The 26,043-nt window shown below is 48.3% G+C and overlaps 1 protein-coding gene across 2 annotated transcripts in view; it reads right to left on the bottom strand.

The window, feature by feature from the left end:
- PLXND1 (plexin D1) overlaps positions 1-26,043 on the bottom strand; it is a 64,384-nt gene that overhangs the window by 12,869 nt on the left and 25,472 nt on the right. Inside the window, exons 11-26 of one of the 2 annotated variants that reach the window (XM_072347113.1) lie at positions 25,792-25,885; positions 23,298-23,461; positions 22,007-22,158; positions 21,742-21,841; positions 18,550-18,689; positions 17,978-18,169; positions 15,678-15,768; positions 15,304-15,579; positions 14,234-14,383; positions 12,221-12,335; positions 11,196-11,303; positions 10,443-10,555; positions 9,090-9,197; positions 8,045-8,175; positions 7,229-7,427; positions 2,058-2,204 (exon numbers count right to left, since the gene is read on the bottom strand). In XM_072347113.1, coding sequence (XP_072203214.1) covers positions 2,058-2,204; positions 7,229-7,427; positions 8,045-8,175; positions 9,090-9,197; positions 10,443-10,555; positions 11,196-11,303; positions 12,221-12,335; positions 14,234-14,383; positions 15,304-15,579; positions 15,678-15,768; positions 17,978-18,169; positions 18,550-18,689; positions 21,742-21,841; positions 22,007-22,158; positions 23,298-23,461; positions 25,792-25,885 — 2,280 coding nt within the window. The remainder of the gene's footprint in view (positions 1-2,057; positions 2,205-7,228; positions 7,428-8,044; positions 8,176-9,089; positions 9,198-10,442; positions 10,556-11,195; positions 11,304-12,220; positions 12,336-14,233; positions 14,384-15,303; positions 15,580-15,677; positions 15,769-17,977; positions 18,170-18,549; positions 18,690-21,741; positions 21,842-22,006; positions 22,159-23,297; positions 23,462-25,791; positions 25,886-26,043) is intronic. The other variant, XM_072347114.1, reaches the window with a different exon arrangement.

Below are 26,043 nucleotides of genomic sequence, written 5' to 3'. Positions count from 1 at the left end.
AGTTTACTGATAGCAAAAGTGCTGATTTATGCTTCCTGGCAACTGAAAGATTCAATTTATTGATGGAGCTCTGAGGGAGCAAAGCTGTACCCTGCTCTCCTGCTGCCCTGCTAATGGGCCTGGGCCCTGACACACAGAGACCACCTCTGTGGCAGGAAAGAGTACAGGTCAGCCCCCACTGCCACCACATCCTCAGTTTCTCAGCTCTGACCTGTCACTGATGGGGCCACCAGGGCTCACTGCCCTCCTCTGCCTGACGCAATGGGCCAAGCTCTCTGGTGTAAGCAAGCATTGAGTACACTAAAGAGTGAGTCTGGTGCCGTGTGGGCATTGACCACCACCAGCATCCAATACCCTGCCAAAGAAGGGACCTGCACCAGCTGTAAGGGGCTCTGGGCTGCCACAGACACTACTCACTCCTTGGGACAAAGCTGTGGGGTAATAAAAATAACTCTGTACAAAAACCCCATTTGAGAGCTGCTCCCTTGCCAGTCAGACAAGGAGTAGAGTGCAGGCACCTCCTCCCTGCACATGCTCCACCTGGCCCAATGCCACAGAGCTGACCCAAGGCAGCCCCTGCCCTGCCTCCACCCTCCTCTCCTTGATGCACAGAAACCAGGGGCCTCTGTGCCTCCATTCAGCTGTGAGCGCAGTCCTGAAGCCAGCCAGCAACTTGATCTGCAAGCTGTGGTCAGGATGCTGTGCAGAGGCCAGAAGCAGTGCTGCTGTGAGCACAGCTTCTTCTGGGAAGGACATCCATCAATGTGAGCCCAACATCTGGGATTCTCACAGCCCACAGGCTCCTTGCAATCACTGCTGTAGCAGAAATGCTAAGTCACAACTTGAAACATTGATTGAGCACCTGGTAGGAAGGCAGGACCAGCCCAGAGGACATCAGGTGCATGCAATGTACCTGAGTGACTGGAAGGGTAGAGCCCAGATCCATCCCTTGCCAGACCTCATTTAAGGGTTTGCAGTGGAGGTGAGGGCATATCTTGCTGGGGATCTCTGTATGCTTGAGGTCTGCTGAAGGTAAGTAGCTCTTTTTCTTCATTTCTGTGGCTGCTGTGTTTGGGCTCATTCTCATTTGCTGCAACCAAAGACTTTGCCACCCTGTTATTACTGTGGTAGTTTCCTTCCCATTATAGCATTACAACTGCTCTCTGCTATCAGGACATGCAGCCAGCTCCCTTGGTGATGAGAGCAATCTCAATGCACAGATGAAGCTGGATTTTTGCCATAGCATTAGTTGAAAATGATTTTTCACATTGTATACTGAGTGGCTGTTTTTTAAAGCAGAGATTTGGTTACCAGCAGTGTAGGGGGCTGCTAGTGAGTTAGCACCAGTCCTGTGGATGGTCACCTTTCTCCAATGCTCAGCTCATCATTTTGCTTTTCTTCTCACAAAGTAGGAAATAGCTGTACTGCTCCTGTTCACATACATGACATTACCATTTCTGCTGGGGAGGCCAATACTCTGCACCCTGCTGCTAACCCCTCTTGTCTGTGCTGTGAATTTACAGGTCAGTCAGTAACAGGCATTAGAGAAGATGTGAAGCTGGAACCTGCTCTGTGTTATGGTGATACTCATCTTGGACAACCCATGGATTTAAATAGAGCTGCTGCAGATTTATGCTAGGTAATTGGAAGCAAGGTTTGACCCAGGATCTGGAAAGGCATTTACTGGATTCTGAGTCCCAACACTGAAGGGAAAAAGCCCTCCACATGCACAGCTCTGCCGAAGTCCTGCAAGAGGCAATTAGTGGAACTGCTTTGTGGCACTGCTCTGTGACACCCTGCCTGCAGCCTGTGATGTGAGGCTGAGCCAGCATCTTCTCACTGGGAGCACAGATGCTGATTTGCTTTACCTCTCTGAACATGGCAGAACAAACCACTTCTAACCAGAGCTACATTGGTGACCACAAAGGCTGGACATGCAAACCAGCAGTTATCACGAGTCTTTCCGCAGTGGGAGCCCTGTGGCAGCAAGGTGCAACAAGCACTAAGTCTCACTGAGGAACGAGCTGCCTCTGGTCCACCTCACCTCAAGTACTCACCCTTGGCTTTGCCTCGATGTTTTCCCTCAGGAGCCACTCCTCGTTGAGGGTGTATCTGGCCTTCCCTGTGATGGCATCAATGGAGCCTTTGTTAATCTGCTGCTTGATGGCACAGATCAGCAGGAAGAATGGCTCTCCGACTGTCTCCTGGGGAAAGGGAGAGAAGTCCATGTCAGCAGCGGGCCTGGCGGTGCATCCAGGGCAGGCTCTGCAGAGTAACCTAGGTCTAGAGAGACTCAGGGGTACCAACTTCTGAAAGTCCTCTTTGTGCTGCCTGGTTCTCCATTGAGATTGTGGGATTGAGGCCACTGTGTAGCCTGTGGCTCTGGGAAGTAGCACTCATACTTCTCATAGCACAGATGAGCCCTGATTGCAGCAAGTGAAAGATCAGAGTCAACCATGCTGTTCCCATGTGACAATGAGCAAACATGGCAGTTAACTCATTACATTTACCAAACTTCATCTTATGGGAGAGCCATGAATTGTGACAGTGCTGCAACAAGAACAAGGAGCCTAACAGGGACCAGTGATTTGTGACATGGTTCAGCAACATGGTGTAATGCCAGATTTCTGATCCACTTATGTCTGTTATGCCAATGTGCAAATAAAACACAAGTTATTTTCTTAAAAAACACTTCAGTACTGGAGTACATCCCATTCTCCCTAATGTTCATGTGCAATTTCCTTCAGATGAGGCAAATGCAAATTACTGTGCATTCCTGTACTTTCCGACCAGCGCACCCCTGTGCAGCCATTGCTGCCATCTGAAATCTGACTGAAGACAACAGATATTGGATGGTTTTGGTACTTCTCAGCTAGGAGCTGCTAAATCCTGTTCAATCTGCTTCTTAATTAAGACTCAGTGATTCTTTTATTCTAATTGCCTTATAATTGCTGAAGCAATTAGCTCGATGTCAATTTTGATTCAGCTGCCTTCAGCGTTGGGGCTGCAGCAGGGCTGTGGGTGCACAGCATCTGTGCAATGGTGCACATGCTTTATTTTTTCAGGGCAGGACTGGTATAAACTTGGGGCAGGTCCATGGGTCTCCTGTCGGGATGGAAGGACTTTCTGCAACCCTCCCTCTGATTGCACAGCAGCGCATGGGCTCTGCTGTGCTGGATGAAGGCACAGAAACAGCTGAAGCTGTGGGGTGAAGGAGCTGAGGACCACAAACAAAATGAAGAAAGTAATGAAAAGTCGTTGTCTGAAGGACATGGTGAGCCAGCAGGGGTTATGCTGATACAGACGTGCGCAGGCCTCACTGCTTTCTTTCACCACTTGCACAGTGTGAACAGGAGTGCTGCTGTGCCAGTCCAGTGCAAGGGGTGCTGGCATACTGCGGCAACAGCCCTGAGTAGGCATGGTGCCTGTGTCACAGCACTCAGATGTGCAGGGGGACCGCCCTGAGATTCAGCACCAGGTCTGGAGCCTGCTCTAGGGAAACTGCTTCTGGACACAGCTCTGGCCACAGTGGGAAGGGAGGAGGCTGAAGACCACAGCAGAGAAATCAACAAGTCCCACAGTTACTGGGGCTCCACGCTGCCTGGAGCCAGCAGTGCTTCCCTAGGTCATGCTGACCACATGGCGCTGTGCTCCCAACGCAGAGCGCAGAAGGGCAGCCCATGCAGTGTATGCTCAGGCCCTGAGCTGTATGAATGAACCAGCTCTGTCCTCAGGACATGCTGCATAGGAACCAAATAGCAGCTCAGCCTGTGAGATGCTATTTCTGTTTGTCTTCTTGGCTTTCAGACACAGGAACTGTGGGACGCTATGGAGATCTGCAAAAGCGCTAATCAGACTGCAAGTTTCAAAGAAGGGAAAGAAGGGCTGGCAGGCAGCAGCTGCAGATAAAACGGCAGGCCTGGAAACCTCAAACATTGTTCAGAGAATGCATCTGGAAACAAACCAGCAGTGCCTCCAGAGCTACTTGGGAGAAAGGAAGTCTAACCAGAAGAGATCAGTGCTGATTCAGGACAAAAATTATTTCAAAAACCACACTCTGGGGCCTTTTTTCCCTCTCCTATTGTGAATGTATTTTAATGAGGCTTCATTTTCATTTTTGACTGAACTATCACAGGCTCTTAACACTATCCGGGGCACTGCAATAAGCTCGCAGTAATGGAGTGCACAGCTCTGGCTGGCACTACTTGGGCTGCTTTGTGCACAGGGAGCAAAGGTTTTATGCTCTTGGGAAAAGGGTCCAGAGCACATACAGGCTTCAGTGTCACTGTTCCATTAACAAGGCCAACAAGTTATCAGAGGTGTCCTCCAGGAAAACTCTATAGTCATTTCAAATGAGTCCTTGTGAGGCTGGTATGAGGGAAATATAGAAGGAAGCTGCTTCTCACAGGTGACAGGTAATTTGGGGATGATTTGTGTAATGTGACAAATACAATCCCAGCTCTGTTTCCCCCATGCAAAACTTCGGGAAGCTTGGATCCAGGTCTGAGTGCTGTATCCCAGGACCTTGGCTTTCACTCAGCCATCAGTCTCCCATCAGGCATGGGGCAGAATGGCATTGCGGTATTGCAGAGGGGAGGCAGTTCTCAGTATTTTTCACTGAAGTGGTAGCATGAAGTGTGGATGCAGACCACGTTATTGGTGATTCTCACACAGTTTTGCAACCAGGATCTGCATCAACTGTGTAAATGCTGCAAGTTTTCCAGTCCTTTCTGATTCCAACCCCAAGAAGCAAGTCTCCTGCTGCCTTCACTGACAGCTCCTGAATGCTGTCACCTTTTAGAGGGGCAAAACCTCTGCATTCAGGTGCCTTCTACGCATGCAGCTGTGAGTGGCTGTGGCCTGCCTCTTCTTCCCAGCTGAAGACAGCTCCTTTAAATCATTTTTGCTCAAAACACAAGCGAATGGACTGCTAGTCACAGCATTAATATGAAACAAATGTGTTGAGCATGTAGTGTTGACTTACAAGGGAAAATACAAGCTCTTGGAATTTTTCCACTGAACAATGGCAGGGACATTTGCAGCAGCTGTTTCAAATAGATGTTGTGATTAAGGGAGATCATTCAGGAATGAGAACCAGACCCATTGTCACACATCTGACAGCATAGTGCTGTAGGCAGGCAGGAGACTCTTCTTAACCAAGGAATGCCTCTCTAAGGGCAACAGAGAGATGCAAGGCACATGGGAGGTGCCTGACTGTCGCTAATATTTAAGCTGTTGCTCTGAGCTAGAAGCAGTCTGTGGACAGCAGTGCTTCGGTGACTTTGTGTTTGGCTTTTGCAGTGAGGAAGGTACCTGTTCTGATCAGACTGCTGAGAGCCCTCAGTCCTGCACACAGCAGCCTGCACCTGTTTGGAGCCCCCTCCTGCAGGGACAGCCTGAGCTTCTTCCTCCCCATGTCAGCAGGCAGCAGCTTCTCCTCCAGTGAGGGCCCCTACCTCCACCCTAGTATGTGATGTGCCCTTGGAAATAAAATCTTCACTGCATTTTGTTACAACAGACGTTTACTGTTCATGCCAAGACAGCATGCAGCTGCACCAAGGAAGGGCCAGGCTGGGTGTTGGGAAAAGGCTCAGCACCAGAGGGCAGTGGGCACAGAGCAGAGTCCCCAGGGCAGCCCCACGCTAGCAGAGCTCAAAGTATTTGGACACTGCTCCAAACATTAGGTTTGGGTGGTGCTGTGTGGAGGTAGGAGCTGGACTTGATGATCCCTGCAGGCTCCTTCTAACTCAGGAGCTTCTGTGATTCTAGCCTGGCTAGGACCTTGTTTCACCATCTCCCTGACAGTGCCATCCTGATTTCCACATGGCTTCAGCTCACAGCTGGCACCAGCCCTGCTCATCACAGGCAGCCCCAGCCCTGGTCCTGACCCCAGCTCTGCATAGGCACACAGACTGCTGTGGATGTAGGAGAGGTGATGCAGGCGCTCAGGGGCTGTGTAACCAATAATTAACTATACCACATGTCCATGTTCTCAGCCTGTGTGATAAGAAATACATTTCTTTCCTCGTTTTTCTCCAGAGAAAGTCTTCTCGAACAATGTCCATTTTTAGCAGAACCAGAGCTGGATCAGATGCCTCATATGAAGGCTCTGCTTTTCAAGAGAAGAGATCAGCACTTTCTCCCCGCAGTGCTTAAGCTACAGGCATAAAACTGAAAGACTACCAAAATAAAATCACCAATTCACTCTTTTTTTTCTTTTCTCTGGCAGGCTGGAAAGCCATGCTCCAATGGCACAGGCAACCCTGCTTGATCCTGTGACTTTTCTTCCATTATAGTTCATAATTATGTGAGCTAAAATGAAAGATTAAGAACTGTAAAGTCACAAGCTTTAGAACAAAAAGCGATCTTCAGCTGTGTTCAGAAGACATTATGATATGTATGAAGACCATGCAGTACGGCTTCTGTGACTACAGCAAACACTTTGAAAAAGACATTTTTCTAAAGGCCTTTTCCAGGCTTTCCCCTGTGGGTATAATGGAGTGTCCTCCAATTAGCTGCAGTGGAGTCAATTATGTTATTGCTCAACTCTTCTGAGAAATTCCAACCAGGGCTGGCAAGTGTTGGAGATAAAGCACTGAGCAGATGGAGACGTTCTGAGATGCCAAATATATTCCTTTTACGTTATGCAGGAAGACAGTCAGGCTTCTGGACATCCCCCTCTCCTTCTAAGACCACCTGGGCAGTGTAGCACTGCGAAAACATGCCCAGCACAAGGAGCCCCAACCCAAACAAGTGCTGACAGCCCAGGAGCCTTCCTGCCTCATACCACAAACCCCTCCTGGGGTCCTGTGCTCAAGCAAAATGATAAGCAAGCTGGCAGCCATCAGTAAGGCTATCCAAGCTGGTCAGAGAAAACAACAAGTAGCTAAAACTATTCTCCAAACCTCAAGCTATTGTGGTTATTTTCCAGTTCCCTATGGTTCTCTTTCTCAATCAGGGTAACAGATACCAGTTAGTGCCCTGGCCTTACAGAAAGCAGGCCACACTAGGAAGCCTGCTGTGAAGCTTAATCCCATCAAGTCACCAGAAGCAACCAAACTTCCAGTTGCTTTTTTACACTTGAATGTTCAATCTGTTGGAGTTTGTCAACCGCTAGTTATAATGCAACTGGCAAAACTGGCAAGTATTTAGGCCCTCAGATGATTCACATGTCCCTTGTTATCCCTGCATGCAATGCACCTACAATACACTTATCTGGTTCTCTTACTCTGAGATAGCTGTACATGCAGATGGACATCCAGTTGGTGAGCATCTTCTCTACTACAGATTCAGTTCTCCTCAGCATCAGCTTGGGGTTTTTGGAAGCTGAAGCATCTATTAGATCCACCAGGAGGTCCTTCATGATGCTAGTGTAATATTCCAGTTTCCCATGCAAAGCTATAGTAAGCAGGGAGGCCAGGTTACACCTGAAAAACAGAACTGTGTAAGACAGACTAAAGCACTGAGGCAGACTGTTAACTAGCATAAAAAACATGAAGGCAGCATTCATGACAGTTTCTGCAGGCTCTCTCAATGGGTCTCCACAGGCTCTTTCTGTGCTGTCAGACCTCAGGTCAACTCACACACTTACTGATAAACCATACGTGTTCAGGAATACAAACACAGCAAGAGCAGGTCATGCATTGAACCTTTTGGTGCTTTGCATGAAAATGGGAAAAGTTTTTGGCTGTTCAAGAAAACTGGGAGGCTAGTCGTAACCTTCAGCTACAATGCATGACTCTGGATAGCAGCTGGATCACTTAAGAGTTTAGGAACAAATCAGTCTTGTCCTGCTGCCAGGTCTTTGGTTGAAATTTAGCATAGATGATCAGTGCCTGAAAACCACAGGCCTATGGAAAATGTCCATGTAGGACAAGAGACTAACTCAACTGCCTCATGGGACCAGGCAGGAGCCACAGAGCCACCCTTCACAGCAGAGACTGTGAGGCAGCAGTCACACCACAGAGCTTCCTGTGGGGCACAGAGAACCCTTCTCAGATAAGCTGGCTGTCAGCGTGGCTCCTCAGTCTGCTGGAGCTCATACCTGTCCCTCACAGCAAAGTCCTTCTGTTGTTCAAGAGCATGGACAAAAACTATGAGAAAGTGCTTGTTGTTGAGCAAGGTAGAGAACAGTGAGATTCCTTCTTCCATATTGGGTCTGCAGCTCTCAGGGATCTAGAGATAAAATTAGAAAGAAGAATGAGAAAAACACTGCTTGTTTCTCCCCACCCCAAATCACCCCTACCTGATTGCAGTGATGTCCCTGTTAAGCACACAGTGCTGTGCTGAGGCCTCCATGCTCTCTGTTTGGCATTAGCCAGACTGCTTTCCTGTGGAAAGCATTCTGGGCTGCATCAGAAGCAGCACAGCCACCAGGACACTGCCCCTCTCTATTCAGCACTTGTGAGACCAACTGGAGTCGTGTGCCCAGTTTTGGGCTCCCCACTGCCAGGTGGATGTTGACAAAATGGAGCAAGTTCAGCAGAGCGTGCCAGTTAGAAGACAGTTGTGTACAAGGAGAGGCAGAGAGAGCTGGTGCTTATTTGGGCCTAAGAAGGGGATAACATCCTGCAGTCTTCAACTGCACTGTGGCAGGGTAGAGAAGACAGAGCAAGGCTCTTCTCTGGGGCTACAGTGATAAGAGGGAACTCAGGAACCTTATCTAGTTAGAGTTGCTGTAAGCAGATCTCCCTTCAACCTAAATGACGTGCTGATTCTTCACTTCCTAAATTCCTGTGCATCCAAAACCCAGCTCTGGGACAACAGCTTATAGTGAGTCCCCACTTGTAATTAATCTCATTTATGAAGAACTGTGTATGGAACTGAAGGCGACATACACTATGGTACACGTAGGAAGAAAGACTAGAGTGAAACTGGGAGGGACTCAGAACAGAGCTCCTTCATGTGAGAGAATTTCACAGATCGCTCTTCTCCAACCAGTAAAAGCTGACACAACACTGGTATGTGTTAATTGCTTTGAGCAATCAAGCATTCCCCACATGCCACAAGAAAATGCATGGCACTGTCAACACACACAAGTATGGTTAGCAACCACTGAAGAACATTTGTTTTGTTAGTGGGTTACTCACTTTCCATTCCCCCACTAGGAGCGGATGGGTTTCCTGGACCTGGGAGCCCACCTGGGAGCTGAGCTGCTGGGAAGGCAGAACATAGCACTCCTCATAGAGGGAGGAACACTGCAACACAACCAAACACAGCCATCAGCAGGGGGCCAGAGCTCTCCTCATATGCCACACACCACAAGGGAACAAGAGAGAGAAATGTCTTCGGGACTGGAGACCACCCAACACAAAGAAATGCACTGGAATAATTTATAAATCCTTCACACACTTTCCAAGAGTGTCTTGAATGAGCAAACACCACAAGAATAAGGGGAGGCAGATGTCTGAGCCAGACACGAGGCTGTTAGGGTGGGGAGGCTGCAAGTAGAGTAATTTGACAGCTAGAAAACCCCAGAAGAGAAAGCATTATAGAAGAGTAAGTCAAAACAGAGAAATACTGGGTGCCTTAATGTATGTAACTTCAGAAACAGATGGGAAAAATGTTTAAATCTCTAACATTCATATAGCAGCCTGAATCTTAAAGAGCCTAGTGTGTAGATATACAGAGATCTTAAAAACCTTAAAAACCTGAGTAGTAACTTGTAATGAAACACTCTGCAGTCATAAATCATCCTCTCATTCCTCATCACCAAAACGCAACAGCCTCAAGGGTGAAATACGGCCACAGTTAGCAGCACACAGCAACACAGCACAGCAGCTGGTGAAGCAAATCACAGCACCAACACATCTGGTGCTGCCCTGGAGGAGGGCTCTGAGCAGACAGACCCAGACCTTACACCGGAGGGGCATCGTGCTGCAGGCACTGCATGCCCAGTCACTGGGAGAGGGAACACAAAGGGAAAGACAGAGACATCTAATGAGCTCTGAGAAGTGGCAGTGCAGATGAAAATCCTTAGTGGCAAGCTGTATGGAACATAAAGCCACCTTCCTCTGAGCACTGATGAGAGATGCCCTTCAACATCAGCTTTCTCCCAGCAGGCAGCAGGTAGCAGCTGAAGCCTTTGGGGAGAATGGAGTGCCCCCAGCAAGTTCTCCTCATGTGAGAGACAGCTTTCAGAGGAGGATGTCCAGCAGCACCAGGCTGGTGAGCTAACACAGCTCCCAGAGCTGTGCCTAGTCTGCCTCTCAGCTCTGCCAGGTTCCAGCCATACTGAGCATCCTGACCTCGCTTCACACCCCAGGAGCTGTGGCTCCAGTGTTGATGATAATTAAGGCTGAAATATATGACATCTAAATATGTAACAGAAGAATGATTTTGTTACACTGTAATAACCCCCTGGCAGAGGGAGAGCAGAGCCCAGATCTGGTTATGAAGGAATTGCAGTGATTAGGTCCCCATGAAGTGCAGAATGGCCTTACTTTGGGGAAGAACGTCCGGGTCACAAAGTGCTTGTACTCCAGGAATGGGATCCCTTGGCTGCGGTTCAGCTCCTTGGTCAGATCTGTCATGTCTGTCTGCAGCTCTGCAAAACCTTAGGTAAAGAGATTCACAGATGGTAAGTGCTCTTATAATCTACCAGCTGAGGCCATTACTGAAACATACTGCATGTCTCCTCTGTCTTCTTGAGCCTTCTCCCTTGAGAGAGCTGAAGCAGGGTTTTCTGGTGGAGCAGCCTACTTCCAGAGTTTACCTGCCAGCACTACACATCACCTTTTGTAGCACATACAGAGAAAACCTTCTCCACCCTCCAGGATGCCAGCCCTGGGGTCTGGTTCTGCAAGCAGATTTCTGCACCTGTGGCACAATGATGTACTTGGCAGACAGCAAATGCAGACACTTGGCTTGTTTCTCCCACTGCTCCAGCAGGTGTGCTGCAATTTTTGTTAAACCTTAAAGATCAGTGTGACCCTCGAGCAACCCTCCATGTGGCAAAGGGCCGTTAGCCCTGAGATGTGGACATTGGTGTCACTGAAGCTCAAGTCAGGCAAGGGCAGAGCCACACTTCCATTCACACACACATCCTGACGAAGAAGAACAGCAATGACAGAAATCTTTCTATAAGTAATTCCATAAAGTTCTACAAAGGAGGAGATGAACAGCTTCAACTCTGCTCTTCTGACAGCTCTCTCCCAGTCTGGGCTCCTGCTCATTGCCCAGTACCAGCGACTTACCTTTGCGGATTTCCTCTCGGATCTGTGACTCCATCTCCTCCATCTGCAGCAGGGTTTTCTGCCAGTAGCGCTCTGCTCTGCGGCTCTTTGTGCAAAACACAAAGAGAGCTGGAGGAGAGAAAGGGAATAAACCTTTTGGACTGGGACACAATGAGCAGCTGAAGCCAGGACCAGAACGGTCCCATTAACATGAGTGCAGAAAGCTAACTTCAGCCCTAGCTTAACACCTACAACAATACTGGCACTGATTGGGCAGCTGGCTCTTACCTGTAAATCAGTAAAAACAGCTGGAATTTAATTATCAGGTTTTTGCTGTCATCTTCAGTTTATGTCTGGGCTGTTTATATTTAGATAAACTGTTATGTTTGTGAATCCTAGCTGATTAATGATTACAGATTGTACTACAGGTACTAAACCTCTTACAGTGTTCACGTTTGACATTCTTCCCATGCCTCCAGAAATATATTTCTAATGACTAGTGGTACATTTATAAAACAGTGTGCTTTATAACCTTTATTAAAAATAAATGAAATACCTATTAGAAACACCCCATTTGTTGGGAAATGACGAGTTTCTTGCTGTATGGTTGTTCTGAGCACGTAAAAAAAGATGCTAAACAGAGCATACAGGTGCACCATGCAGCTTCCAGTGAGCTTAGCAAATTGTGCCTACTCCAGCTAAGGCACTCCAGCAGGCACCTGCTGCTGCCTGTGACTGCTGGGTCAGATAGACCTACTTAATACTATTAAGAAACATATGGGGAAAAAGAGTGATGTCAGTTATAAACATGACAACAGATAGACCTCAAACAACAGATAAACTGTGGATTCAGTCAACGAAAATCTCCACGCTGCAGTTTCTATCTGGGGTGCTGGTGTGGTCCCACACGAAGAATGGCTACTTGCTGCCTCCAGATCAAAACTGCAGCACTGAGGTTTCCCAGCATGTGAGTGAGTCATGACTCCTCCACATTCAATACAAAAAACCTTGACATAGCCTGGAAACTCACTGTCCTGTTCCCTTACCTACAACAGAGAGGACGAGCAGGATGCTGCAGATGACTATGGAGACGATGATAGCAGTCTCTCCTCCACCAAGGTGCAGCATTGCAATTGTGTAGTTGAACTTTCCAACTTGGATCTGCAGAGGGAGAAAGAGGGAGAAGTGAGAGCAGAAACCAGGCAAGTCCAGAGCCTTGGTCTCCTGTTGCCATAAGGGAAGGGGTTATGGGCAGCTGGCAAGTCTACTCAGCACAGCTTAAAAAAGGTCCTCCACGCCTCTGGGATGAAAGGGTTCAACAGCACCATCTGATAAAGAAAACTCATGACACTACAGTCTTTCACTTCTGGAAATGAGTTTCACTTCCCTACAGGAATGGGAAATGAAAGAAACTTGAGCAAAAAGTACAAACGAGGTGGAGAAGAGATGGAAGGGTCTTTTGATTACATCTGTGTCATGGAGCGCCTCCGGGAAAGGTGCATGCTGTGGCACACTGCAGCACATCTGGGCACAGGTGCTGCCGCTGGCTCACATCCGTCAGAGCAGCAGTCCCACACAGAGGGCTCGAATCCCGGGAGTTGGACTCGATGATCTCTAAGGTCCCTTCCAACTCGCACAATACTATGATACTATGATACTATGATAAATAGTGTGGTCATGGACAAAAGCAGACTTGAAGCCCCCAGTGGCTTTTTCTCATTTATTTCAACAGTCAATTCAATATAATTTTGGTAAGAGTAATTAATGAGTCTGTGGGTTAGTGCAGAGATCTAGTGGGGATGGCCAGAGCCAGGCAGGACCTGGGTACCATCAGACCCCCAACCAGGACACATACCAGCAGCAGGACATGCTGCTGCATCCTACTCCCATCACTGTGGAGCTCCAACAGAAAATAACAGAATCCTGGCTGTCACAGCAGGCGTATCAGCTCATCAGAAGGATATTCATCAGCCGGCGAGGCAGTGGGACTTCTGCAGGTCCTGACAACCATCAGTGGTGCAGATCAGGTGGGGACACCACATGAGTCTGGCCCTGTGCTACCAAAGCTATTAGAAGTGTGTTTTAAAGGCAGCTGTGACTTATAAAAATCCAGCAAGTGGTAACTCCAGACACATATGAAAGTTTGGTAAGGACACAAGCTGGTTGTTTAGCTGCTGGCACGCTCAATAGCTATGAAATACTGTAGCACTGGGTATCATTCCCCTGCTTCCTAAAGGACTTACCCTAAATGACTTACATCAAACCCAAACTTGGAAACTCAAAAATTCCCTTCTATTCCCAAAGGAATTTCCCTGTTTCTCAGTTCTCATTAAAAAACAAAATTGCCCTATTTAAAATTTCCATTCAGATGACTTAGAAAATGCTCTTACTTCTGCATTTCCATGTTTTCGGTTTGCAACTGAATTTCACACACAATGAACCACAGTCAGGACACTGGAAAACCCTCCAGCATGCTGGTGTCACATTGCTGTGCTGGGCCTCAGGGCAGTGTGACCCTGAGAAGCAACTCAAGCCCCCCAGGCCCGAGTAGCCCTTCATCTCTACAGTTTGTTGCACTGCAGTGAGGTCTGGGTCACCATCTCCACAAGTAGCTCTTCTGCTGGCCATAAGAGGCCAGATTACTGAGCTGTGTGGAAATCCCCAAACTCATTTCACAAGGGCCAGAAAAAAAATGACTGCAAGTTGCAAAATACATCACCATCCTGGGAGTTCACAGTGCCTCACAAGAAGTGACAAAATCCCTGCTCACAAATCACAGCTCTGTGCCTGACAGCCGGGCACGTGACAGACCCTCAGCACTCATTACACCAGGCAGCCTCAGCACCTGCCCCCTGGCACACGAAGCCCTGAGACGCTGCAGGCATTGCACACTGCCCATCCTTCTGCCCACACAGCTCCCCAGTAGGCTGCTGTCAGTGGTCCTGGGCAGCCGTGATGCTACAGCCCTGCCTGTGTGCACAGCTTGCCAGCACACCGGGTTTGCATCACAGAGCCCTGCTGCCCAGCAAGCACAGCCTGTGGGGGCTGCTGGCACTCACCGTCACAGGCAGCTGTCTTTCCGAAGTGCTCAGTGACTCATTGACAGAGCAATGGATGACTTTGTCTGAAACAATCTGGATCTCACAGGAGATAAGACCGATTTTCACCTGATACTCGCTGCTCTCCAGGCCCAGGTTGTCAGGCTCTTTCTAAAGACAAAAATAAAACCAGGATGTCAGTCTCCTGAGTGGCAGCTGGAGTGGCAGTAGCTCTTCCTTCTGTATTTTCCTTATTCCCTGCTGGCTTTTCAGACCTGAGAGCACTCTCCCTCTCCAAGAACATTATTCAAGAACCCCAAAGGAAAGCAGAATTGGACCATTCCCATTTTTCCTCTTTCCCATTCCTCACTCAACATGTGATATGGGATGAACAAGACCCTTGTGGAATCTGGTAAGATCTGCTTTTGATTTGCCCTGTCTCAGCGCCACAGATAAGGATCTGAACGCCCACCTGGGAAGGGGGAAGGATTTACACCAGAGGAGACAGTGGGGGGATGTGGCTGTGGGGTCTCAGATGGGGAGAGTGCCTGTGGAGCACGTTGCAAGCAGTAAGGATATCCTGCAGGGAACAACAGCTTTTCAATTAGTGCTGTACATTGTTCTAAGCCCCTCTGAACTGTCCTACCCAACTTCCTTGTTAACTGAACTGAACTCAGCAGCCAAAAGTGAAGAATGCGTGACTTGTTTCTACAGGAATGTCTGTTGTCAGGGCCTTCTGGAGTACCTGCCTGACTTTATGCCAGTGTACTGCTGTTTTTTTCCATGCATCCAGCATTTTATTGAGCTCCTTGCTATGATATCCCTGAGATGCAGCTCTCTGTGCTCATGCCTTAGCAGGCACCTTCAGGACTGACTGACTATACCTCCTGGTGAGCAGCAGGCAGAGACAGCAGGCCATGTGTGACCTGCCTGAGCATGACTCCTGCTGCTCCCATCCTCACCCACCTCCTTTCTCCCCACTGCATCCACAGACTACATTGCTACTACATCGCTCCTTAGGACTGCGGAGCTTCCTAGTGAGAAGCAGGCAATACCCCAAAGAAGCAGAGCTGTAAATACTGCTCTCTTACGTGTATAACCAGGGTCAAGGGCTCGCCGGGGTGGTGCTTGATCCACTTCTCCTTCTTGGCTGTGAAGAACTGGGGGTCAGCATAGTACTCCAGGCTGAACTTGCTGATGTGCAGGGCCTCCTCTGGGTACATCTCCTCATCCAGAACTGGGCGATCATCTGTGTAGAGGCGGCCATTGAGGTAGAAGTCGACGGAAGCAGGCTTGCTCCCAGCAGTGATGTTGGAGGCAGCTGGAGAAGGGCAGGTGATCACAGTGTCGGTGTGAACCTTACAGCTCTGGAAGCAGGAGAACACGTGTGTCAGAAAAGGCATTCAAGTGTTCTCACCCAGAATCCCTGCTCCACATTACCAGGTGACATCCAGGAGGCACCTACCGTTTGCTCTCTGCCAATGCCACGGACCACCATGGAGGCATTCTGGATCAGCTCAAAGCCTCTTCCTTCCACAGTAATGATCCTGCCCCCGCTTTGAAAAGACAGGAAGAAAGAGAGGATGATTGCAAAAGAGGTGCCCTTGACAACATGAAGCGTGGAGGTGCAACAGTTGGGTCTCAGCTCCTGTCATTTTCCCAGGGATTTTTCCCTGTTGTCTGAGCAGAAAACGTAACCCAAAAGCCAAAGATCTTCTCTTACTTGCCAGAAGCATGCACACTGCTACTGCGGTACAAGGCCTCTTCCAGCAGCAGCAGTGTTCCCTAATCCTAGTGCCCAGAGGAGCAGCCTCCCTCTGCATGCTCAGGGTACAGAGCGCATTGCCCAGGCCACCAGTGTCAAATAAGGCTAACCTGACCACTCAAAGCAGGGACAAGTGGATATTCTCTTTTCCTACCCCACAGAGAACTCCTCCTGGGGAGTGAAGACACTCCTTGTGAGGTTGACATGGACCCTGCATCTCCCACCCTCTTCAGATTTAGATCAAAACTTCAAAATTGTTCTGTGTTTCAGCTCTGCTGCCTGTGGAATGTGAAATTTGGGCCTCAATGTGTAGCTAATTAGTGACAGTAACAAAAGGGCCCTGATGTACACAAGACTCCCAGGAAAAACAAGGGCTGGAGAATGTGCATCAGCTCTTCTGCTCTGAACAGCAGAAGCTATCCCCTGAATTTTTCCCTTCCTCCATATCATACCCAAAGTTTGGAGTATCCATCAGGGAATAGCCAGGATTCACAAACCCTATTATCTCAAGACCACAATATGTTCAGTGAGTTTGGGTCCAGGGCCTTAAGAAATCTTTTACAGTGCTGTAGGTACAACACTGTAAATCCAAGTCTCTAACTAAGTGCCTGTCATGGCTACAAAATAGTTCACAACTCCCATTCTGCTTTAAACTTTACTTACACTGATCATTTCAGCAATGCTCCAAGATAAATCAGATCCAGCTGAATCTTTGCACAGCTTACTGACACTTCATGGCCAACACCCCACAACACTACAGCAGTCAGAATACACAAGTGACCAAGCAGTCTGAGGAGAGGCTGCTGTCTCTCAGTGGTCTGAAATGTGGAGACTGATGTATACATTGAGAAAGCAGACTAAGGTGATGCAGAAATACCCCGGTGGTTTCCCTTGTGACTATGGGCAGTGACATTCTTTCACTGCCTCTGTGTTTAGATACTGCTCTTGCCACTCAGCATAGTTCACAAGCTGGCTGGGAGCTGAGGTTGGCTGAGTCACTGCTGTGCCTTGTTATTAGCTTTCCCACAGGCTGCATCTTTGGCTCTGTGTTTGGGAACGCAGAGACACAGCTCTGCTCCAAGGGGAGCAGTGCGTCAAAGCCTGCTGCATGCCCTGAGCGTGCTGCTTTCACTGCTGCCCTGGGGGCACTGGCTGTTCCTCAGATATCCTTGTCAGCCAGGTTTGCCAGGCTCTGCAGCTGAGGAAGGTGGATTTCACCAAAGGAACAGATGCCAGACTGCTCCATGAACAGATGTGAAATTAAAAGCAACACACTTTAAAAATGAAATATAGTGGCCTTGGGGTACACTGAATACTGAAATAACAAATCACAGACTACTCTACTATAGAATACTCCAGAAGTTTAATTGACAAGAAAAATATTTGGGTCTCACTGATCCCTCCATCAGAAACTCCCTAAAGTACATACCAGGTGTAGACACCACAGCTGACCAAAGTCCAGTGGGAAACTACAGAGAGGAACTACAGCCAGTCTTAGTGTGAGACCTCTTCTGCTCCAGAGCAGGGTTGCCCTGCATCACCCAGACAGTGCCCCGCAATGCCTATTCTGTACGTGTCTGCAAGGCAATGGGCCAGACCAAGCAGAAAGTCCTTCCTCCCTTCTGTATCCTCTCCTCCCAGCCTGGGGCCAACCCCCTCCTATGCAGGCAGATGCAGACATCATGAGCCTGCTCTGAAATGGAAGTCATGCTGCTGCTGCAGCACACTGCGGGGCCCAGATAACATATGCTACCTCCTGGTTATGTTTTGATACTGCTGGTTCTTTGGGCATGCAATGTGCCTGGGAGCTGCTCTGTGCTTGGATGTCTCAGAGCAGAGAGCTCACACTGTCTGCAAGTGGCTACACCAGGACATTCCAATTAGTTTTGTGATGAGGGAGTAACATTCACATATGCATTCTGCAAAAATGTCAACAGAAGCCACAAAAGGAAGGACAAATCCCGTCAGAATCAGCAGTTTCTGTTAGAGGGGGATCTCACCTAATTTGGCTCTTTTTTGGGTTGATGTCTGTTACTATTGGGTTCTTCTCGTACTTGAACGTGATGTCGTAGCTGGCACAAGACCTGCTCTCGAACTGGACACAGATGCGCACGGCCGTGGTGAGCTCTGCGGATGGCATACTGCAGGTGATGGTGCTGTCATTGCGGCTGCACAGGGAGAGGCAGGGTGAGCTGCAAAGAGCCAGGGGCAGGGCACCAGGGGGCTGAGCTCCCCAAAGAAGAGACATGCAAGAAAGAGTTTCAAGTAGCACACTTATTAACTACATTATCCACATATGCCATTCTGAGTATACATTATCCCAGGCTGCCAGACTACCTTCCCATATAGTCAACAGCAAAAGGGCACGCCCACACTTCTTCCCAGTGACAATGCAGGAACCAGTGGGCTGCAGCAACTACAGGACCTTGGCTGAGCAGGGATCCTATGCTAGCAGCATCATGCAGAGCTCCGCCCCCAAAATCTAGCTCTTCCTGACCTACTGGGGATGATATAATCTTTCCAGCACCTCAGTCACTGTCACTAGTTCAGCATCAGGCAGACCCATTCCCACCTGAGGTCCGTGCACTGCTTGGAGCTGTTGACAAGGACGCGGAGCTCAGAGCCCACATCCAGCCAGCTGCCTCTGATGGTCACTCTGGTCCCTCCAGCCTTCGGGCCATTCTGGGGAGCTATGGACTGCACCATGGGAAGCTAGAAACAGAGGAGACAGTTCTCAATAGTCTTCTAGCCGGGTAAATTAGACACTGCAAAGTGCACATGGGAACTGCTACAGTAAATTTAAGTATCCAGCCTTGCCAGGCTCTCAAACAGCAGCATAGTAAAAGCTTTAGCTGGCTTGGTTTCAGAACAAGGAGAGAGGTATAAGCACTGAGGAGCAAATCTGTACAAAATCAACAGTCCCAAGGCTCCTGGAATAAATGACATGAGTTCAAACTGGAGCCCAGCATACCACCACTCTCTTGCGAATTCCAATGTAGGATCCAGGGCTGGAAGGCAACTCATGATCCATCAGGAAAGAAAACTTCTCATTCATTGCAACTCCCACCATTTCTGCCCTTCAGATCCATCTGCTTCTCAGTGCAAAGCCAATGTTAAAGGCCTGCAGGACGATGGCCTGGAGGAAGTGTGAAAACAGCCACCTGATTCAGGATAACTGAATATCAAATCTTCTCTTAAGGAAACTTCAAATCCCAGTCTCTTGAGGCTACAGAAACTAAGGGGGAAGTTACTTTGCCTCTCACCATATTCAGCAGAAATCACCATGTTTGTTATCTGCATTTGCAGCTCCTGGAAATCTCCCTGCAACTCAAGAATCTGAGGCTCTGATGACTAATGGCAGCACTGAGCCTGCATGTCACCGCACTGCCCCAGGAAAGTCATCTGTGCAACCTTCCTGCTGGGGCTCGGATAGGACACCGAGGGCACAGCAAGTAATTACTTCAAGAACCCTGCATAAACGGCCTGGTAATCCACTGTCGAACACTCCCAGACCCCTTAAGCACCGGAGCTCAGCGCTGCGCAGTGCTCACCGATCCGCCTCACCTCGCCTGCCCGGAGGCGGCTGCAGCACACGTGGGTGCGCGGCTGCGTCTGCCTGGCGCTCATCTCCTTCCCTATCGGTCTCAGCTGCACAAACACGATTATTAATAGCTATCCTTGCCCTTGTCTTACACTCACACTCACACTGCTTCCATCCCTCTCCAGACATTTCCTCTGTTGTTTCTGATCATTCTCATTCCCATTTCCATGAGATTCATTTTGTTAATAAATCTGAGTGTCTGTAGGCAGCTGTCTCCTGCCCTTGGCCCCAAACCTATGCACTCAAATGTGCAGCTACAACTGAGAGGATTATTCCTGCTCCCCAAAGCCCTCCAGTTCTTTTCCTCAGCAACAGCCAGTGGCTGCTGCTCCTGATACGCTGCCAGCACCACTTGCTTCCATTGCAACCTTTCCATATTCAGCTCATTGGGCAAATTCAGGTAATCCGAAGCCCACTATAATGCCCTGGAAAAGTCTGGAACACATTTCTCCCTCCTCCTCCTCAGAGTTACAGCCAAACTCTCTTATACACATCTTAACAGTGACTCCGAAGGACACAGCATCAATACCAAGGTCAAAGAATATCTGGTATTTTACGAAGGACCAGTGCTTCTTTGGAAAAGCTGTTCTAGCAGTCCTGCAGTCTTTTTTTAGGTAAACTGATATTACTGCTCTGGCTCAGATCTTAGTGACCACAGCTTTGCATGGTGCAGTCTATATGCACACAGAGCAGGGCATCTGTCCAAACTTCTCTGAGAAAAAGGCTGACCAGGCTGAGGCACACAGACACAGGACAGCTTTCTGCTGCTCTGTGTTGCAAAGACACCTCCTGTCCCTGCTCCCCAGGAGGAGCAGTCCTCACTACCAGCCTGCCGGGATCTGACTGGGCTCAAGTTCACAGACTGGCTGTTGCTTTTCTTACTTTATTTGGTGCTTTTACAGATGTTTCCTGAGAGAGCTTTTCCTTGCACACTAAGAAGCTGCTTAGTTTTTTCCACTCTTTAAGTCCTTCTCGCTTTGTCAACAAAACAATTGGTGCTGCAGCAGGTGATGGGATGCCTTTGCTAGAGGCAAAACACACATCCTGATGACTCAGGCCCTAGAAAACCCAAGCCCCGGGTTACTTACAGGGGGGCACCCCATTTGTACCGCACTGCACGATCTCCTAGATGTGGATGTGAGCAGGAATTTCTGGAAACTGTGGGAGTGGGTTCCACAGCAGTTGCCCTCCATAAACAAGCACTGAGCCAGCTCTGGCTACACCTTCCCCTCCCCAGCACTCTCCCTGATGGCTGCTGCCAGTCTGTGCCAACCTGAGCACTGAACACATCACCAGTTATAAGCTTGAGGGATGATGCTCTACAATCCTGTCCTAAATTCCTCACAAGAGCTACCAAGAATCAAATGCTATTTCCTGGGGTTCAAGTCTTCCCTCGAGCCACTAGACTGAAGTATAGTCTATTTTTCCCCAGCAAAAACAACAAGCATAAGCACAGACTCCAAGTAAACAGCATGCTCCTGGCACCCATCCTGTTGTGTTTGCCCTGGATGCATGGGGCTTCCAATGAATAGCATCTAGCCAGAGATGAGGGTGCTTGTAAGAAAGAGAAAGAAATTTTAGGTTTATAGAGATGAAAGTCATCTCTGTGCAATGGCGCTGTACAAATCCATAAAGGGCTTTTCATAATGACACAGGGTTAGCCCCAGTCTAATCCCTACACAGGATTCTCACATAAAAACTAAGACAATCTCTGCAACAAAAAACATCAGTTCTAAGCAATTCATGGTACCTAGTTTACATAGCAAGAGACTTTGCAATTCATATAAAGTCTCACAGGTTGCAACAGCCCTTTCGTAAAAGAAAAGGAAGAAAAATGAACTCCTTTTATATAGCTGAAGAAACACAGATACAAGTAGGGCAAGTGAGGAACCATCTCAAGAGTTGAGACTGGAAGCCAGATTTCTTGATGCAAAACTGACACCTTGGCTGCAGTCCTGCTTCTCACTCTCAAGCCTGGGTTTGCTGATGTTGTTTGGGTAACTATAGATAAGAAAACACGTCGGCTGCTCTTCATGGTCTCTGTCAAGTTTTGCCATAGAACATAGGCAGCTGGGGGATTGAAAGGTCAAGGTTTGTTTTAAGGGGTATGAGGAACGTAAGCATGAGAGTCACCAAAGAAGCCTCCACAAGGCAGTTACTTACCACATAGGAGTACCGCTCCCGAGACTTCCCTTCCCGGCTGACGTTAACTGTTACCACATCAGCAAACACCTCCTGAGCCATCCCAGTCTGGCACACAATCCTGCAGGCCAGAAGGTTTGTGCAGCACCGGGCAGAGCCGTGGCTCTTCCTGCAGTGCTGGGCACTGCTCCCAGCCCAGCCATCCCACTCCCCAGCCACCCCAAGGGCCACTGAGGCCAAACCGCCCATCACACCCATCCCATCTCATCCCCTCCCTGGCACTCACGTCTCGGAGACGATGTATCTGTTGGGTAGTGGCACGCAGGGCACGCTCCCTATCCTGATGGCCCCCTGGATGTCACTGAAGCGGCGGCCCAGGTTCTTCCCTCGGATGGTCAGCAGAGTGCCCCCCTCCAGTGGCCCACGCAGTGGTTCGATCTGTGGCACCAAGGGATAAGATGGAGGGAACCCCCCACAGCTCCTCACTTTGGTCCCTGAGCTGTCCCCATGCCTGTGTCTGTATCCCCTTGGTCTTGGTGAAGATGGCCAACTCACTGCTCGCGCTTCAGCTCTCTGCAGTGCCACCACTACACTGCCCACACTGCAGCTTTGCAAACAAGAAAGTGTCATGCTTCTGGGCAGTTGTGGTACTGGGACTTGGCTAGGGGTTACTCCAGCTGCAAACACATCTAGGGTGAAAAATCATCCCTTCTCTCCATGTGGAGGAAGGATTGAGAAAAACCTGGAGACATGGAAACCTAGAAGAGGGCTACTGTGCTGGGAACAGACAGTCCTGCTACTGCATTTTTATACACAGGTGAGTCTTTCATGACAAAAAGAAGAAAAAACGGAACATCTTGGGCCTGGAGTCCCTCTGTGCAGCATTACGGCACGTGGAAGTTGAGCAGCTATCACCACATGCCTCCCAAGAACAGAAACCCTGTATTATAATGGCCACATTAGCTGTTTTCCCTCTCAAGCCTCCTCTCCTTTCCTAGTGAGCTTGTTTTAAGATCTGCTCCATTTAGTTTCTTTTCTACTCATTAGGGAGAATTTTTTTTTAGCTCACACCATCTCTCTAAGCAGAACCCTCTATCCAAATATCTTCCCAAACATTAATTCAACTGCAATTTAAATAAATTCTGTTTCAAAATGCACAATGCCAAAGGCCTCTCCACCACTATTAATCCCAGAAAAACTGCAGAGCATGTGTCTGGAGATAGAGGTCACATTCATCTTTCAGCTGTGCTCCATTAAATGCCATTTCTGATAAGAATCCTTCAGCTGATCCTACAAATCCTTCTTGCTTTACCAGCCCCAACACCCCTAGTACATTTTGATGGTGCTTCCATTTTTCCTGCTATTGTGAAGAAGGCTGAATCTTGTCACTAGCAAGATGATTTTGGAATGAGGTTTTCTATTTTCAGGTGACTTGACAACATAGAAGCTCAGTGAATAATTCAGCACTGGTCTTGACCCTGCCTTATATAAGGTCTACAGCACAGACCCCAGCCAGGGACAGCACAGCCAGCACCTTCCCTGCCCTGAACACCCTCTGCAGTGCCTCCGAGTCTCACCTTCTTAATCTCAGGAGCTGGACACACATCTGAGGGCAGGAGAGACTCGGTGCTCAGCCTGCAGCTGGAGCTGCTCTCACTCCAGACACACCGATGTCCCAGGTCATCCCTGCCCAGGCACTGGGAGCAGTCAGCACTTCCTGTCGCGCAGTTGTACACCTCCACTACACCACAAGAGACAACAGAAAATGTGAGCTTCTGGCCCTGAGGATTTCATAGCTTAGCTTAGCTTTAGGCAGTAACGAAAGCCCCCACAGCTTTATTAAGCTGAACAGCAGAAGTGCCTGTAGACACAGCAAAGACAAAGTGGTGTTTGGCTGCCAACCTGCAGAATTCCCAGAAGGACTGGGTGGTTGTTATCACCACAATATAATTAAGCACTTTCTTTTCCTGTTCTCCTCCCCATGAAAAACAAACACTCAAACTTGGAACCTTTCGTCAATTTATGCTACACATTTCTAATTCTCCACATCCACACGGGAAGCTGGTTGGTATGGCTGGCCCCATCATGTAGCACAGCAATCACATTGCTTCCACACTCGGGGACAAAAATGTGATTGTTATAATGCTTTTTACAATGTTTACATTCACTTTCCGCTCAGTGATCACAGATTCCCTTCACCAATTTCTCCCTTCAGATCTGCTCAGCTTTCAAATCGTTTTCCTACATGACTTTCACCTCATCATTAGCTAGTGCCATAGGTTATGTTTCCTTTCCAGCCCAGAGCCTTCTACCACTGGATTGTGGGCATCCGCTGCGATAAGCAGCCAGAAACATTCAGGAAACGATGCTTTCACACCCTTTTTCCCAGAGGAAAGTTTGAAGGAAAACATAAAATAAAGCAGCACTTGTGTGAAACTTACACTCACAGGAGGATCTCAGTGCTTCATAAACAACTAATGAGTCTCTCAGCCCTCATCAGTCTGCTGCTGCTTATCCCAGTGAAACACCACTGGCACCAAGGATCTCCCATTTTCCACAAAAAGCTGAGCTTATCTCCTTTTGGTTTATGCCTACCAGCGAGTTACACTGGTTGGCCTTCCACCCAACAACAGCCAGCTAGAATTCTTTCAGTGAGCCACCAAAACACAGCTTACAATAAAGGCTAATAAATATCAGGAAACACCAGAAAACAACAGTAAAACTCCATTAAATTCAGTATAAAAGACACACTTATAAGTCTTCATCTCTGTTTGCAAGTGTCCCCCAATTCAGCTGCATCAGTCTGCTCAAGGCGAGGAGGAGCCAGGAAACTACAGCAGTCCCATGGGACTCCAAATACTCTGGCAAATTCAAACTGATGTCAGCACAGGCCACAAAAACCAACCCCTTCTGCAGGAAGAGATGTGGATTCCTCTCTCTGCACTGCCTTCCTGATTCCAACACGCATGGAATTAACAGTCCTCTGCAAATCAAAATGATCTTAGCTCAAACCTCCTTCTTCTCCATATCAAATCTCTTACCCCTCTGTATCTCAAAAAAATAAAAATAATAAAAATAAATAAATAAACAAAGAAATAAAAAAAAAAAAAAAAGACACTTTCTGCTAGGAAAACATGGCTCATGCTTATGTAGATAGTTTAAAACCTTTGGAAGATACATCTCCTTTATACACTGGGATTTACTAAGGGGAAACCTTTTTATCTGTGGTCACTGACTGATAGTGCCAATGTCACTTGACATACTACAGCCACCCTCCAAAGACAATGTCATACTTAAGGACATAGTTCTCCTTTATATCTAGTACAGATCAATACCTTCTATGGAACTGCTAACACTAGTGAGATGGAAAGGGTCCCAAAGATGCTGCACACAGCAATAGCATACAGCCAGGTGTAGCAGTGGGGCTCTGGCCAGACAGGGAGCAGAGGCTGTTGAGCAAGCTCTGGTGCTGCTGGCTGGGCTGGGCTCATACTATCTAAATGCCTTGTTTTGGGTGCATTTCTCATCTGACTTTTTGCCTTCCAGTTGCTGCTATAGCAAGGGCTTTTTTAGGAATCCAAGCATTCTTCCCAGAGACAGAGAGCAGGACGGGTGAAATGCATCTACACATTTCATTCTTTGTCAGTACAGGAAGAGAAAAAAGGCTCAATTTTTACAGCTTGCTGAACTTTGATGCCGCAGTCCTGGGCAATGATGGGGCCCTTCCCCATCCCTTATCTGCTCAGGACACATTCTTCTGCTGACCTGGGACTCCCCTGACCCTGCATCTGAGCCCCCACACGCTCCATCCCACACACTGCAGGAGGCCATCAACGCACTCAAGGACAGGCATTGGGTTTGCCTGGGTGTAAAGTGAGTGTTCTGGTTTCTGTGCACACATCTGCACACAGACAAGTCTGGGTAAATACGCTTTGTGCATGCACTGGAAAGAAAGAGAAGGATTGTGCCCACCTGAGCCATATCTCTCCTGAGGCCATAAACTTTTTCGGGATTTCAGGATCATTCACACTGACCAGACAGGAATAGAACAAAGATATTTTCAACTCAAACCTGTCATCATCTCTGGACTGTCGATAAATCTGTCTGGTCTGTCCTTCAGCTGAAGGTTTATTGGGAAGAGATGGCTTTTTTCTGACGTGTGGAGCTGCAGGAAAACACCGATGAACAAAAGCTAAGGACATTCAGTAAAACACAAGGTTACATGCGCACACTGCACTGACTAACACTGCTCAGTTAGCACTGCTTCTCAGAACAGCATGATCTCATTGGTAGCAGAAGGAAAGAAGGGGACGGGTATTTTCT

The sequence above is a fragment of the Excalfactoria chinensis genome, chromosome 12 (genome assembly GCF_039878825.1).
Source record: "Excalfactoria chinensis isolate bCotChi1 chromosome 12, bCotChi1.hap2, whole genome shotgun sequence".
Taxonomy (NCBI): Eukaryota; Metazoa; Chordata; class Aves; order Galliformes; family Phasianidae; genus Excalfactoria; species Excalfactoria chinensis.
This window is presented reverse-complemented; position numbering and strand designations above follow the sequence as displayed.